Source organism: Pseudoliparis swirei, chromosome 14 (assembly GCF_029220125.1).
Source record: "Pseudoliparis swirei isolate HS2019 ecotype Mariana Trench chromosome 14, NWPU_hadal_v1, whole genome shotgun sequence".
Lineage (NCBI taxonomy): Eukaryota > Metazoa > Chordata > Actinopteri > Perciformes > Liparidae > Pseudoliparis > Pseudoliparis swirei.
The window spans coordinates 9092474-9109456 of NC_079401.1; the positions used below are offsets into that span (position 1 = coordinate 9092474).

Below are 16983 nucleotides of genomic sequence, written 5' to 3' on the forward strand. Positions count from 1 at the left end.
AATCACATATTACCGATATTCTCGGTATATTTTGTGAGAACATAGAGATTTATGACAAAAGACAGATATATACATTTATACATTCTTCTATACAATGGTGCTGCAACTCAGCAGTTATTTAGCAGTTTTCTTCCATATGGAACATTAATACATCTTCATCCTAAACAGAATGTTTAACCCTCCTGTTACCTTTCGGGTCAATTTGACCCCATTCAATGTTTAATGTCGGTGTTCTTTGGGGTCAATTTGACCCCAGGCTGTTTTTCACTGTGTCAAACATATAAGAAATATCAACTTTTTTATTTATTTAAAGGGCTATTTAGGTAGTCAACAAACAAACATAAAGTACCTCACACTTAAACTTGGGAAGCAATATTAATTCTAATAATTTTCTGGAGGTTTTAATTGCTGGGGTCAAATTGACCCCGAGGGTAAAATATGTTAGTAAATGTAAAGGTAACAGGAGGCTTAAACAGAACATTTTCCTCTTGTTTGTCAACCATTAACTCCACCATGATACAATCTAAAGGCCTCTAGTCTTCCTCTAGCAGCTGCTGAGGCAAACTGACTGTGTGGGTTTTCTTCATGAACTGGGCCGTGATGAAAGGGATGGCGGGGACACTGCTGCAAAGCTGAAACCTCACCGACACGGACAGGTGGACAGATTGACAAGTGACTTTTTTTTTGCTCGGTCCCGATGCGCGCGCAGAGCTCTGTGGCGCGCGAGACGGAGATCGATAAGTGTTAACGCAACGCGAAGAGACAGAAATGACATGCTGCTGTGGAGATACGATCAACAACAGACGTTTAGTTTAATAAAAGAACAAAGACGTGCTATAGAGAACATGTCAGGGGGCGGGCCAATCTTTTTAATGTCATGCGATCTACCAACACTACGCCGCGATCGACTGGCAGTTCGCGATCGACGTGTTGAGACCCCTGATCTACAGGAAGTAAAAGTCGTAACAAGGTTTCCGGAGGTGAACCTGCGGAAGGATCATTACCGATGAACAGACCGTCTGCATGAGAGCGGACATAGTTCAGATTGAAGTGGTGTATTGGAAGCTCATTTTGCAAGTGACTTTTTTTTCGTCCCGATGACCAACAACAGACGAATTGGAAGCTCATTCTGCGCATGCGTTAAATGCGTAAAAAACAAAAAACTAGTTAAACCTGTAATTGAATTAACTGAGTTAACGCGTTATTTTTCACAGCACTAAAATAAACATAATAAATCCTGAGTATTATCCTAATACATATTATATATATTTTTTAGATACACAGAGCCAATAATGTCGGTTATTTCTAGTCTTAATCACATGAGGTCTTATAGTGATACCGGTCCTGTGCTAATCGGGCTTAAGTTGGATAATTTGTTGCAATGCGACAAATCAGTGGTCTCGCTTACTCAAAATACAATATCCTGTGTACAGTAGTAGAAATAGGAGTGAGGTAAAGCGAGTTCACCTTAGAGCCATGGCGTTGCTGTTGGCCACAGACAGGGAGGCCATGGCGCTGACGGCTTCGGCCTCCTCCGAGTCTCCTCGTTTGGCCTCCAGCAGAGAAAGCCCCAGCAGCGCCGAGCAGCGATTCACCGAGCACCAGTACTTACCTGATTGGTCATCAAAGTGCATCGTTAGAAACAAGAGGTACTACCGCTACGGATGTGTCGGTGTGTTTCCGCGCTACACTCACTGTGAGTCTCCAGAACCTTCTCCAGAGAGCGGACAGCGTTGGGGTTGGGCCTCTGCTCCAGGACGGACTTCGGCAGCGGGTCCAGCTGGGAAACGAAAACACGAGTGTGGAATAATGAATTAATCCCGCTCCAATCTAGCCCTGAAACATATCGCCACAAAGTACTGGAACTAATCAAATGATCGGGCAAAATATATGTTTGTATCCACGAGAGAAGGAATGCACCGGGCTGACAGGTCCACGTTCCTCCCTGTGATAAAACATCAGGGACATTCATTAGGATGCAGAGGCTGTGTCACGGCGACCTCCTTACCTCCTGGCCGAGCAGCGCGGCCACGCAGGCCTCGGAGGCGTCGCAGATGGCGGTGAGGTCGTGACCCCCCTCCAGAGCCAGGACCACCCGGCTTCCGGCGAGGGTCATCAGCTGCTTGGTCAGATAGCCAAAACCTGAGGAAAAGGTGACCGGCAGCGCGTGAACGCACGCAAATTGAACTCTGTTTTCGCTCTCAGTCCAAAAACGTTGCGCTTCGTGAGGTCAACAAGTGCAGCACGAGATAAGACGCATTCCTCAGATAGTCTCGGAACTCACATTTAGACGTCAAAGTGTAGCCGCCCAGTGGGGGAGGGTGTCCCTCCACAGCGTCGAAGCCAGAGGAGACCAGCACAATGTCCGGGGCAAACTCGTTGGCGATGGGCATCACCACGGACCTGAGAGCGGGAGGGCGGAGTGTTACGGTTCTGCAGAATAACAACCATTTATGAGGGTGATGCTGCTCTCTGTGAGACTCATTGTAATCTGGTACCTGAAGGCTGCCAGGTACTCCACGTCTCCCATGGGTGGATCGAGGCCTCCGGTGAAGGCGACGTTGACGGTGAACCCGACTCCGGGCCCGCTGCCCACCTGCAGACAGAAGCACGCGTGTGACTCACAGTCATACGTACGGGACAAAGATAAAACACTCTATTTGCTGTTCTCATGGTCACATCTATTCGTGAGTTCATTTCATGTTGCTAAACGTTTCCCACAATGCACTGGGAAACATTTAGCTCACATCTAACCGCACGCGCACAAACACACACGCACCTCGTCAGGCGCTCCGCTTCCAGGGAAGAAGTTGCCGTCGTCGTAGCGATGAATGGACAGGTAGAGGACGTTGGGGTCATCGTAGAACGCTTGCTGGGTGCCGTTGCCGTGGTGAACGTCCTGAGGTCAGAGAGCACACACGGTACGATCACAAACTGCGTGCAAAAGACATGCACCGCGTGTCCCTGTTCACGCAAAGACCAACGGGCGTCACATGACCCCTCAGGAGACTGACCCAGTCCACGATGAGGATCTTGGTGATGCTGAGTCTCTGCTGCAGCAGCTTGGCTGCGATGGCCACAGAGTTGAAGTAGCAGAAGCCCCTGAAACAGCAGCAAAGAGATGAAAACCAGCGTTATCCTTCATGTCTTCAAAACATCGTTCTGAGAAGGAAATGAAAAACAAATAAAGCGGCATTGGAACAGCTGGCGGAGTGGAGGCGTTCGGTGCTTTATGTGCAAATAAACTCAATGGGGTGTGAGCCTTCTGCTCCGACGCTGGTGTTTGTATATGCAGAGATGAAGTGTGGTGACGGCTGAGGCCTTACATGGGAGTGCTCTCCTCGGCGTGGTGGCCGGGGGGGCGGACCACGGCGAAACCGTTCTGCAGAGACAGACGGGAGCGACAGGAGTGTGTTAGCGGCACTCATCACCACTCACAGCTCCCTCTGTTTACTAAGCAGCGGTGAACCACAGAAGCTCACTCGAAACACAAAAAGAGGTGGTTGGGGATAGTTTTTGCTATTTTCTAGACCACAATTCGAATTAGTCGCAGTGTAATTATTCACTTGCAATCAAGACGTTACATTGAATCCCACTTGAATTATTTTCCAGGCACGAACCCCCTAATGTCTTGAAAAGAATAATTCACCCACAAGACAACCATTTACATGTCAGTTACTCCGATTTTTCTCTCATGCATTGAAGTGAATGGGAGTTATATTTGTTTAGTTTAAGTTCTCCAATATTCCTTGAAGATGCATTCTGGGTACTGGAAGTATTCCTTTAAGATGACTCAGCTGTGGTCACCAGTATGAGTGTGTTCACGGTTACCTTCAGCTCTCCGGTGGCCACTTTGAAAACCAGTTCCACCACGGAGCCGACGGCGAGCCGCGCCGCGCTGGAGGAGTGCACCTCGTTCCAAATGGTATCGCTGTCCACCTGGAAGCACATCAAACACGTCTTCGATTACAAAGAACACTTTCTCTGAAGACTTTTCCCGACATTGAATTATTGAAATAGAACTGTCACTCACCCCCACCCCTCCACACGGGAGACGAACGAACACGGGAGTGACTGAACCTGATGAACAGGTCATACAGTCATTGACAGTTAGTGGCTGGATGTTAACAGTTGAGTGTGTGTGTGTGTGTGTGTGTGTGTGAGCTTACAATCAAGTTTCTGGCGGAGTGGGTTGGTCCCGTACAGCAGGACGTGGGCTTCAGAGTGAACCGTCTGCAGCTCTTCCAGAGTGGCTTTCCGCCCACGGATACACTACACACACACACACACGCACGCACACACACACGCAGAGGGATACAACTCTCGTCTACAGTTCACTTCTTCGTGAGATGTTCCCCGTGGAGTCTTCTCCTCTTGTACCTCACAGTGCGCTCGCAGTCCGGTCTCCTGCAGCCGGGACCAGATGCTCTGAATCCGGCCCGCGTGCTCCGGGTGGCTGTTGGTGTTTCCACACATACACTGGTGCTTCTGCATTAGAGAGTCGTACACCAGGCCTGGGGGGGACACACACCCGGGAGAAACATACACTCAGTCACTGCGTAATTATTCAGCGATTAGACAGATGGCGGCACGGTAACAATTTTTTTCAATCGACAGTCATTTTCATGAGAAATATTCCCTCGTTTCAGCTTCTCAACGGTGATAATTTACCACTTCTGTGTTTTATGTTTGCTTGAAGTGAGTGCCTCTGTTTTTGTTGTGTTTTCACGACTTCTCTGGTGAGATACGGAAATAATCAGATCCCTGTACGTCACAGTTGCTCTTAAATATAAGAAAAACAGAAATAACTACGTAATGTGTGAATGATGTAATTAATGCACAGTATACAACAACATATATGCAGAGAACACCGTAAACAAGAGGAACATAAATCACTCTTCCACGACAATGTGGCATCCTTTGGTATTTCCATCTGTGTTTTAAAGAGTCAGATGTCTTGGAGGAAGAAAAAGCGACGAGAGAAATAATTTGTTGGCAAGATCAGCTCCTCCACTGTGACCAGATGGAGGCCGGAATTATGACACCGTTTCTTTCTGGCATATTCACCTCCTTTTTTGGGGGGATGGAAATGTCTCCTTTCAGTCCCGAGTTTCTGCGTTTAGAAACGAGTGGAATATAACCTCTCAAATGAGACGAGAGGGGGGGGGGGGGGGCTGCAGCTCGACAGGGACACTTGAACGAGCTCGGTGGAAGGTGATGCCGACCTGTGGTGAAGCGGGGTTTGACGGGCGGCTCGATGGCCGGGACGCTGATCGGGAAGGAGGCCGAGGCCGGAGACGACTGGGCCCTGGACAGGGGGCGGTGTCCCGGGAAGGAGATGGACAGGCCGGCCGCCTCCATGGAGGCCTGATAGTTTCTCAGCTGATGAATCCGCTGCTGCTCCAACAACAGGGCCTGCTGCTCTCACACACACACACACACACACACACACACACACACACACAACCACGCACGCAGGGACAATGAAGAAGATCAATTCTACAATCGTGGGCAAGCTGAAACACCGTAAATGTAAATGTTTCGGGGGAAGAAAAAAACACGACAGCGTACTCTGTGTTGCACATGCAAATTATGGCCAAAAGATGGCAGCCAAAACAAATGATACAGCTTGGATTCTCCCTCAGGGCAAAGAGTCCTCCATACAGTTTCATGCCGTTTTTTGTGTGCGTTTCCACCTCTCAAGGACTCCCCCCAGCCACAATACATCAGTGCCAAGCAAATCAATTCCCCCGAACCTTCATATTGATTGTCTCAAGTCGACGATGCTTTGATGTCTCACTTTGAACTCCCCATCCTCTACCTGTCTGAAGAGCAGCTCCTGCTCGGCCAGCCTCTCCCTGTGCTGCTGCAGCAGCGCCTCCTCCTGCAGCTCCTGCGGGTCGGGGGGCTCCTGCTTGATGGTGACCCCCGGCGGCAGAGCCCCTCCGTCCTGGTGCTCCCTCAGCTCCTCCTCCGTCTCCTCCGGGTGGCTCTGGTGCTGGCGGCCCACGGGCGACTCGCTGGGCTTGGTCATCATCTGCGGAGAAAAAGGGGGGGGGGGGATGACGCTCTGACGTGAAATTAATTTCACAATCGAAACAGCAGGATGTGACAAATCCCGTCTCTCCGACGTGCGTTCAGACAAAACGGGCTTCTCTCCTCTGAATGAACATTCCTGGCAAATCGCTCCTTTCTCGGCAGTATTCTTCTTTTAACAAGCTTAATTTGGATTACTCGGTAAGATTGGTGGCTTGATATTTCAAACCCGGACGCTCCAATTGAATGTGAGCGGGCCTCTCCGCCGCCTGTACTCCGGGGCAAAATGTGTCCGTTGGAACAGAGACATTCCTCACTCCCGCTGCGCTGCTTTTCATCGACACCTTCTGGGGCCTGCTGTTCACCGAGTAGTGATTCAGTTGTCTATTCATTCACTCTCACTGACACGGACCATTCACAAGTGCCATTCAAGGCTGTGGAGTACATTGTGTGTGTGTGTGTGTGTGTGTGTTTGTGTGCGTGTGTGTGTGCGTGAGAGAGTCTATGATGTGAAGACAAAACAGCAGCGAGCAAGAGAAGTGTTTGCTGGAAGTCTCAAGAGTGAGCTACAGGTGTGTGTGTGTGTGTGTGTGTGTGTCCTGGTAGACAGCATTGACGTTAAAGCATTCACCTCCTCCTTCTCCTCCTCTCCTGTTCTTGTCTTCTCTGTATCCAGACAAACTTCTCATTTCCCCCCCTCCATTTTTGTCTTCACCTCCTCCCTCGACCCCCTTTGTCTGCATTGCATCACATATTTAAATTGCTTGTTTGCATTTCTCAGTTTATCACTGGACACAATAACGGACAAAGAGGCAAAGAGAGCTCTGTTTATGGGTCTGTCCTTGATATAAGTTTTTGTATTAGCATCTGTATGGAGAGAAACTAAATTAAGCCCTTTTCCCACCGAAATTAGAACATATCCCAGGTATAAAGTCATTTATCTTGATTGGAACAATTGAAGTAAAAGCCAGGTGTTCATGGGTGAAAGGGGCTCTAAATGCTGTCAGTTAATTTTCTGTCAATCAAATAAGTCATTCATTCACTAAATTGACGGCATTTAGAATAAAACAACGTTTGAAGTGGAGATTTTTCCTTTTTTGTCGCGACAAAACAAAACAAAAACCTGCGGTTGTCGTGCCGGAGGCGGAGATGTTTGTGTGAAGAGCTGCTGGAGAGCGTCGAAACATCTGGAGGGAGCGAGAGCCGAGGAGGAGAGGCGGAGGAGGAGGAGGATGAGGGGGAAGTCCCTCGTTTCATCCGCCCACCTCTCCTCCGGCGAGTCCTCCAACAGGTCGAGCCGTCCAGAGCGGCGGCTGCTGCTGCTCGCTTCCTCCCCGACCTTATAAAGGCAAAAGGCTTCCGCTCTGTTGCCATGGCAGCAGCACACTGTTACCTCGCGGTCCGTGGCAACTGTCTCCCGGGGGCCGCAGCCACACAGACGCGGATGTTTCGCGCCCAGCTTTTAACCCGTTAACCCGTTGACCCGTACCGGCCTCTGAGGACGGGCGACCGTAAACACTCCAGAGGGGAAGCAACCGGCAGAATAAAACCGAAGGCGTCGCAGACGTCCATCGCGAGCGCGTCATTGGCTGAGTTGCTGGCTGCCGCCTACACAAACGACTACAGCTGCTGTGCCGGCCCACGGTGGCTTATCGCAGCCCAATTACTTAGAATTTCATTTGAATGTGATGTCATATATCTGTGGCCCCTTTCATCACCTGTGAGAAACCTGCTCCCCGATAACATGACCGCGTGAGAAAAACAAGTTGGGGATTTGCTATTTTTGATCCCGTTCCATGACAGAAAGCCTCCCTCGGAGATCACCACCCCTCCTCACCTTGTTGAGGTGGAGCTGCTGCTGCTGGAAATGCTGCTTGTGCTTCTCCAAAAACTGCTGGTGCTGCTGCTGGACCACCAGCTGCTGCAGGGCCAGGGCCTGGGCGTGAGCCTGCGCGGCGCTCCCCTGGGGCAAGGGGGCCGACTGGGTCCGCCCCAGGGGCCGGTGCTGCCGCTGCAGCTTGGCCATGGACGCCGCCGGCAACATCGACAGGCCGCTCACACCTGGGGAACGAAGCGAGGAAGAGTCTGGTTAGAAGGGGAGGCGGTGACTCATAGCGGGAGGCCGCTCGCCTCTCAGGAACAGAGGGAGCATTGTTGTCATCACGCAGGCTTCATGGTGGATGTCCGATTAGGTCACAAAGGCTTTCATTTTCTGCTCTTGGTCCGTGCTATTTAGGGACGGCAGCATTTTAACATGAGGGAAGTCATCTCCAAGGGAAACCTGGGATTTCTACAACATTTGCAGTGCCTTAAACTTTGAATGACACTACAACAAGGACTGATTTGGACTGTAAACCTGGAACAGACACGCCTTGTGCTCTTCTACAAAGAAGTCTTGGTCCGTCTGATATGCCCCACATCATATCAGTGAGCTGTAGGAATTCAACTCCATTTTAAGGAATACTTCACCCTCAAAATGACCATGTGTACATCCATTACTCTTGAGTTCTGAAAGAAAACCATTTTTTTTCTCGCATGCCCTGAAAAGTAAATCCTTGGAAATCCAAGTCTCATTTATTTTTTTCCCTAAAATCAAACTATTAGAGAACAATTCAAGGTAACGCGCAAAGGATACATGTTTATTAATTTATTTAATTTAGTTTCGGTGAGGTCGATGTTTCGGTCGCAGAGAAACACGACGGTGAGTGTTTTGATGAAGACCTGCCGCCACTCCAACAGCCCAGAACATTCTGAAGTATTTAGACTGGGTGTCATAATGATGCATGGGCCTCCGTCTGCAACGCCTAATTTGGTGACGCGGGACGTGAGCTATTTTGTCGTCTTTTTTTCTCCTGAGCAAGGGGTCGGCGGACCTTTTGTGCTCAGGTGCATTCATGGGACTTCCTGGGCTGAATTCCTCAAAATAAAAGATGAACATACGACGTGTTCACGGCGACACACGGATTCCTAACTCCGCTCTGACTGGTGTCGGACCTAAGATTAGTCAGCAGATGTATTTCGTGAACCAAATAAATATAACAAACTGCCATCTGTGCTGCCACGATTCTTTCTATTGTGAAAGGGAACAGATTAGTGAATTAAATAAACAGCGTGCCATACCGGTGAGGAACGTGGGGAATAAAACAGACTGGAGCGAGCCCAGGAAAGCATCGGAGGGAATATCAGAGAAGACCACTTTTTTTTTTTCAACTTGTGTGTGAAAGAGCTTCCTCTGAAGCATTTCTTCCTCAGCCGCCTGAATGACGTCGGAGCCGATATGAAGGGCTTCATATCGGAGAGGGGATTTTGTTCTTCTTCCGTGGCTAGATAACGCGACTTTCTCTCCTCGCCCGAGCTGAGAAATAAATGAGCGCATTTGTTAATATTCTCCTGCGGCCGCCGCGCGTGGGCGTCCCCCGTCGGCACGTTAGCGAGCGCGCATACGCACCATGCATGCGTCTGTGCGTGCGTCATTGGGCCATTCAGCGCCGGTGCCCCGCCGAAAATAGCAGCAAAGTGGTAGTCAATGAATGAGCTGATGGGAAAGGGGCGCACAATGCAACCATGTCACACTCTCATAGCGCACGCCAACATATGAAAAGGAGTTCATTAGTCTGAGCTCGTGAATGGTCGGCTGTCAGAGTGAGCGGCCAAACAGTGAATTAAAAAAAAAGAGGACTCCTTTAACTTTTAGTCCGAGTTGTAGTTGGCGATTTGATGTTTTTCAGTACATTTTTACCAAAACCACCACCACCACAAATTAAACACCTTTTATGCCTCATTATTCACCGGCTTCATTCATTCAGCGCCCATTACTACTCCTACCTGTCACCAGGGGGCTCTGTGCCGGGCTCTGCTCCATGAGCACCATGTGTTGAAGCAGTGGACTGTGGGCGCCGTGCCCGCCCGTTCCGGCTACAGCCTCGGCCAGGTAGGCGGTCAAGTGGCCGCCGGAGAGGAAGGGAGGGCTGAGGGAGAGGGCCGGCTGCAGACTTCCATCCTGCTGCGCCGAGGTCACCTTGAAACGAGGGGAGAGCATAACCGGTCACCGACGGCACGCTGCCAAAATCCCCCCCGATAAACAGTCTGCAGCCGTTCCCCTCCCCGCCATTACGTTGGAAGCAGCGGTGGCGGTGGCGGGCAGCCCCAGGGTGATGTTTGGCAAGGATGGCGAAGTGTACAGGGACAGCTGGTTAACGGAGCCCCGCTCGGCGCCGCTGCACAGCCTCTGGGCCAGAGACGCCTGGAAAGCATATTTAAATGATGTATCTGTGTTTGAATCGAGAGGAAAGAAGAACAGCACCGGGGGGGGGGGGGGGAACCTGTAGCCCCGCACCCACACAAAAGAGCAACGCTACGAGAAAATGCAGAATGTGAAGTGAAGCCGTTTTGTGCCACGATGCAGAACATTTAAATATTGTGAACGTTGGAAGAAAGAATGAGATTTCTCTGCCTTAATCTACGATGCACTGAAGAGACTCGCTGTGTGTGTGTGTGTGTGTGTGTGTTACCTCCGTGTTGGAGACTGACACGGTGATGCCGTTCTCATTGGGAATGTTGATGGAGCTGTTATTCGGGGAGCTTGGGCCCGAGCCGGGGGCGCTGCTACACGCAGAGTCTGAAACACACACACACAAGTAAAACACTGGCTCAAGAAAATGCAGGAGCCTGCAGATTACGTTCACATTTGTCTTCTCACCGGCCATGTCGAGCGAGCGCTTCTTGGCGGTGGTGATGGGGCTGTCCCGGCGCCGCAGCAGCGGACTGCTCCTCCGCTCGCTCACCTTCTGCTTCAGCCGCGAGCGCAGCTTCAGGTTGGGCTCCGAGGCTGAGGGGCGGATGGAGAGAGAGAAAGCGGACATTGTGATTGGTCCATTCGTTTGTTCATAGTCCACAAAGAAAGAGGGGGGGACATGGACCCGTGGATCACTTTTAAGCCAGTGTTTCACAATAATCACGACTTTGATGCCATTCATCACAACTCAGTGCAACATTTTAACTGTTTTTGTTTTCTCCCCTCAATTCTGGGATGTCTGTGTGCTCTCCAATAAAGGCTAAATGTATTCTCACCTCATGATCGGCCGCCACGCCTGTGTCTGACTATCTGCTGCACCGGTAACGAGGCGTGTCACCGGTTCTTGTTGCAGCCTGACGGATTATTTTTTAATGCTGCCGTGTTGTTTGTGAGACTCTCTGCCGAAAGCCATCTTTGGTTATTTTTGTAGACGACTCACTTGCATTCAACTCAAACCATTAAATGACACACCGTCGTCGACTTCTGCTCTCAGCTCTTAGCGGGTGGGAGAGTCACCTGAAGTACAGTCTCACGGCTTGAACTGGGAGCACTGGTGTACTGGAGCGCCTTTCCACTGAGCCGCTCTATTATGAAACCTGTTTGCGAGACACTATCCCCCCCCCTCCTTTTAAATGCTTTCTGTACACGCCAATTTCTGAACAATTTTCCCAACGACACTGCGGCTAAAAAGCAATTAGCTGCAATTTGGGAGCCATGTCTGATTGCCCGGAGGCCTTTTGGTCTTTTCTGAGCACTGTCACAGAGACGGGGAGAAGGGAACGGCATGTGACCTTGGACTAACGCTCCGTTTACTCTGCCCCGCCAGTCGACGGCCTCGGATCATTTCACTCTTCATTATCCGAGTTCCCGCCCCGATTGTGACATAACGTGCTGAGACGCTTCTTCACCTGCAGCAAAAGTCCTTCTAGAAATAAATAAATCAATGTTTTTACAGTGTCAGGTAAAAATAAACGTGTGGAAATAAGTGTGCGGGACAAAGTGTGAAGAAGGTGCGACGTGGGCGGGAGCGCTCCGTCCAGATGGAGAGCAACCAAATCAAGTGTGTGAAGCCAATTTACTGCACATTTTACTACGAATGAGAATTTCTGAGGCTCTCTGAATTTGACCCTCAGATCTGAGGAAATGACGAAAATGAAAGTATTGCGCAAAATGAAATTACAAGGGCCACAAACCTCTAGTTCATCGTGGTATAATGGATATTTCTGCCATCTGTGATTCTGGTGAAAAACTATTACGGCAACAACAACAACAACAACAAAGGAGGCGCCGTTTAGATTGTCCGAACATGAAGCGTCTTCCGTCTCACCCTTTTTCATAACCTCAGTTTCTGCCGTCTGCTCTCGTAAAAATCCAAAATCAAAGCTTCAGGTTTGATAGAAGCCTTTTTAATAATTCACCGTCCGTCCACTCGACGTTGACGAGTGCTTCATGCGGTTTATCTCAACCTTCATTCTCCGAATGATTCCTCCGCCTGACGGATTGAATGATTTAAAGAAGAACCTGAGTTATTTATACGTTGCATGATCGAGAGTGAATATCAAAACAACGCTAAACCCATTAGACATACGGCATTTGCTAAGATATATAGTGGTGCTCAGGGAAGAGCATCCCGTGTCTGTCACACTGAAGTGTGTCTTGGAGCCATCTTCTCTAATTGTCTGAGATTTACAGATCATAGAATTGAGTTATTTCCATTTTTTGCTGCCTTAATTAACTCATTCCGAGGCGACTACATGACCGCTTGGATATAATTGGAAATTATACCAAGCACATAGAGCTCGACATGATTCTCTCACTGGTGCTTCTATTCATGCCAAATGAAAGGCCTTGTCGGAGGCTTCACGGAAGCATGAGCACATACAATCTCATATGATATCAATGCACAGACGGGGCATTGTCGCCGTGTTACAGATGGGCCTCATCGCAGAGGTGAAAGGTCGCGTTTGTGAGTGACATCCCCGCATTGAGGCGGCCGCATGTTGCTTTGCATTCATGGCTTTCTTGTGTGCCATGTTCGGTACCGGCCCGCCTGTGTGCTCTTGTGTCCATGTGGACGGCCGGTTTGCCCCAGTTAGGCTACGACATGAGATGCTCTCTCACCCCCTAATGTCCACCGCATAACAGGAGTTATTGATTTTAAAAGGCGCCCGTTTGGCTGAGCGTCTCTTGTCACGCAACTCTTCTCCCACCACACATTCAGACGATCCCACTTCATCACAATGGCAGTCCGGTTTTTAGGATTCACATGAAATCCAACCCCCCCCCCCCTTTTTTTTATGCATAGCCATTCAATGTATTTATACTCTGTAATTACCTCTCCTTAAAGCATTACTGTTAACACCGTATACAATTACTCTCATAATACACGTTTGACATCAATCTGTTGTCGTTACTGTTCTCATTGTGAGGCGGATAAGAGTATCGGCGATGCTGAATGTCTAAAAGGTGAAAGAGGAGCGCGCACAAAAGAGCGCTGTTGCCTCCCTGGGTGCCAGTCCTCTACTTTATGGCCAGCCGGTGATATAAAAGAACCTCTAACCTCCCCCGAGCTGGCATTACCATAAGTAAACCCCGCAAAGCACGTCACTGCTGTGGGCAAATATCAGGGTGGCACAGGTTCTCCCCTCTCCAACACAATGCTCAGCCTTATAGAAAATCAAGGAGACGAACTGACACTCCAGGCACGATCCTTTCACTTCCCGCCATTTTTTCCGAACCCTTTCCGCCCCCCCCCCCCTCCCCCTTTCTCTAAATGAAGAGGTATTTTTGGAAGTGTGGTTATCAATGTGCCACTCAATCCTGCGTGCCAGCTCCCACTCTCCTCTTCCACCAACACTCCCTCCATCCTCCACCTCGAATGTTTTCCTCGATAAAAAAAGCATGGTCAGTGGAGCCACTCTCGTCTTCCTCGATCGATCTCTCTGATTACCACGCTTCTCGCTTCTCGCCCTCCATGCTCCCCTGCTCTCTTCCTCCCCTCTCTTCATCTTCAGCCACTCCGTGGGTGGAATGCGGCTCTGTGGGCCAGTGTCAACTGCGGTCTCTCTGCCGTCGTAGCCAGCGGCCCGAAGGCTCCGAGTCAACAGGGGCTGGCTGCAGCCGCGCTAAGTGAATAATTGCGCTGTAAGACGACCGCTGCATCACGGCTACACCACCGCACACACCACTCACACACACACACAAAACGCTGTACACATACACACATCTCTATAAAACTTTTTTTTTTTTTTAAAGCACCCTGCAAACAGCTGGTTTTACACTGCAAAGGCTTCTGGACTTTGAGCGCGAAAGCCTGGAGACGTGAAGATTGTCGGCCGAGACTCGAGGAAACTTTACTCCACCGGTGCACTCTTCTGACGAGATGTCAGCCAGTTAAAAGAAAACACGGTGCTCTGTGCAGTGGGAGGGTTACTGCAGTAAACAACAGAGTAATTAGAGGCCGATGAAAAATCACATGTTGTAATTACCATGCCCCACTGTGTTTTGGGAGCTGAGGGCGATCCATTAATTGTCTTCGGAAAAACAGCAAATAATTAAAAGGTATGTAGCCGGGCCATAAAAAAAAAAAGCATGAATAATATGTGAAACGATGGAAATGGATAATTCTTACACCAGATTTAACAAATGGCATGTTTTGTTAAATTCCAATCCAGGATTTATGGCCCGCAGTTGCAATAGAAATTGGTTGAAATGCGTTTTTAACAAGCTGAAAGAGATCCGTTCTTCGAAAGTACAACACACACCGAGTTAAATGTACGGACACAAAGACATAAATACAGGTTTGTGTGTGAGCCAAAACAATTAATTTTTATCGCATAAACCCAATGGAAGCAGATCATGTTCTGTATTTCTTTTCCATCAGAAGGTTTTAATATGAAAACATTATTGGATGTGAATGATTGGACATCTCGGAGACAGTGAGTAAACAGAGGACAGGTCTGATGGGTTTACTGTGAGCCCATCATCAGCATAACAGTGAAAATAAATATTGCAGTTGTGAATTACTTGACCCAGAGCAGAAGAAGCATGCAAATGGAAAAACAATAAAGGGCCAAGAATCGAGCCCTGGGGAACCCCAAAAGTAATTGTTGCGCTACACGAGGAGATGTTCCCAACTGAGCCAGCCCTCAAATAGGATCTCATAGAGCCAGTTAGTTCTAATAAGCAATCATGCAACAATTCAAAGGCAGCAGAAAGATCCGGCAACACAAAGTAGTACAGCAGTTCTGCTGAGTGCCTCAAATCTGAATACGAGTTATAAATATATAAAGCTCTTTCTTTAGATGTTGCTGGACAACAGTTGATTTTAAACAACGTCTAAGGAAAAGCAACTATTAAAAAAACTAATAAAACGTGCTTAAATGTTCAAAACCACTCTCACTCCATTGAACTCACTCCATTGAACTCTTGAACCACCTACGATTCTGCTCTCGCTAACCGTCTCATGTGGGGTGTGCTGGGAGACCCTGACAGCCTAATGTGCATGTGATTAATGGTGCAGGGCTCTGATGCCATCTAAATTATGCCAGACGTGAGCTACTGGACGTTACAGATGCGAGTGTGTGTGTGTCTGTGTGTGTGAGATGTACCAGTCTTTCGCAGTGGGAAGTCATCCCGGGGGTTGTAGACACCCAGCACAGGGTGGTTGTAGGTGGACAAACCAGTCTGTGGTGGCTGGTCCAGAGAGCTGTGCTGTGTTTTTCTATTGAACAAAAAACAACAACACAGAGTTAAAAGGTGTCACCTCCAAGATCACAGAACCATGTGAGACGCTCGTGACTCAGCGGACATGCGAGGGACTCCGAGCTCAGTGACTGACTTCGCGGCTGTCAAAGATCTGTATGATTGACGCCTCGTGCCAATCCCCTGGCACGGCCGCAGACCTGCGCCGCCATCTGTTCCCTCGCTGCCGACAGAATAGAGTGGCGTTTGTCGGCAAAGTTAAGCCCGGTTGGCCTCGGACCAAATGCATGTTCCTGACGAGCGGATGTACACACACGCGCACAAACACGCGCACACACACATCTCTTCACAAAGTGAGGGGGCCGATGAGGCCGAGAGAAGAACGGCAACGGAAATAGGAAACAAAGGCGGATATCGAACGCGAGAGTCGGTCTAGTCGACGCTCGTGGGTGTTATGAAACATTGTGTGGTTATGTATTTGCATTGTGTTTTTTTAATTGTATTGTGCCAAATTAAATACATAATGGTGGAGAAAAGGGTGTGGAAATGACGCCCAGCTCTCCACTACAGTGTTATTTCATATTTTAATAGCACTGTGTAGTGTATTGCACAATGTATCGTGTTTTTATTGCCTATACTTTCAAATCTAACTACCATCTCTTTTTTTATTGTTGCCTTTTGTGTTCAGTTCAATGTTCAATTTGTTCAATAAAAGAATGTAAACATATATATATTTCTTTAAAACAGCACAAATACTAAAAGATATATTAAATTCAGGAAACCTGCAAAAAGTAGGAAACAATATATATAAATATAAATGGTTTTGCGTCACCATGTTTCCATGTTACTCAGACAATCGACTGCCAGAGCAAACAAATGAGGAAGCAGCAAAGGGCTGCAGAGCTGCCACCATAAACATTCAAGGCCGAGCCTTCAATGTAAGAGCTCCCATCATCAGGTTTCAATATCCTGCTCTTATGTGTGCACGTGCGTGAGCGTGCACATGTTTCCCCATTATTGTTTCAGAACCGGTCCGTCTCTCCGCCCAGACTCATACAGGTGAGGAACAGGAGAGGCTCGCGGACAGACACCATCCAATACATAATTCAGCTGCAGTTAGGAGAGAGAAACGAAATCCGAACTCCCCCGTCTTCTCCTCCTGCAATCGACAAAGCGCTGAGCGTCCCTCACCGGTACCAGTAGGGAGCGTCGTTGTGGAGGCCTCCCTGGTTGAGGCTGCGCTGGGCCAGGGCCTTCTTCTTGTTCAGGACGAACTCCTGCAGCCGCATCTTCACCTCGGTGCTCGCCACGGCGCCTGCGGAGAGAAGATGAGGAAGAAAGTGAGATCTATATATGCATGTATATTTTTTTAAAGAAGGTTTGTGCTGCTCCGTGAAGAGGAGAGTTGTTATTTATTGGCAGTTGGCACAGTTTAAATGTCTCACCAC

At 48.9% G+C, this 16983-nt stretch overlaps 1 protein-coding gene across 5 annotated transcripts in view; it reads right to left on the reverse strand.

The window, feature by feature from the left end:
- The window catches only part of LOC130204241 (histone deacetylase 4-like), a 46114-nt gene that overhangs the window by 4795 nt on the left and 24336 nt on the right, over positions 1-16983 (reverse strand). For all 5 annotated transcript variants that reach the window (XM_056430799.1, XM_056430801.1, XM_056430798.1 and 2 more), the window contains exons 6-26: positions 16727-16850; positions 15442-15554; positions 10736-10864; positions 10548-10654; positions 10151-10279; positions 9862-10054; positions 7874-8097; positions 5822-6037; positions 5226-5418; positions 4381-4514; positions 4170-4272; positions 4034-4080; positions 3832-3939; positions 3327-3382; positions 3015-3102; positions 2780-2899; positions 2499-2596; positions 2285-2403; positions 2009-2142; positions 1696-1780; positions 1468-1612 (exon numbers count right to left, since the gene is read on the reverse strand). In XM_056430799.1, the coding sequence (XP_056286774.1) occupies positions 1468-1612; positions 1696-1780; positions 2009-2142; positions 2285-2403; positions 2499-2596; positions 2780-2899; positions 3015-3102; positions 3327-3382; positions 3832-3939; positions 4034-4080; positions 4170-4272; positions 4381-4514; positions 5226-5418; positions 5822-6037; positions 7874-8097; positions 9862-10054; positions 10151-10279; positions 10548-10654; positions 10736-10864; positions 15442-15554; positions 16727-16850 (2665 nt within the window). The remainder of the gene's footprint in view (positions 1-1467; positions 1613-1695; positions 1781-2008; positions 2143-2284; positions 2404-2498; positions 2597-2779; positions 2900-3014; positions 3103-3326; positions 3383-3831; positions 3940-4033; positions 4081-4169; positions 4273-4380; positions 4515-5225; positions 5419-5821; positions 6038-7873; positions 8098-9861; positions 10055-10150; positions 10280-10547; positions 10655-10735; positions 10865-15441; positions 15555-16726; positions 16851-16983) is intronic.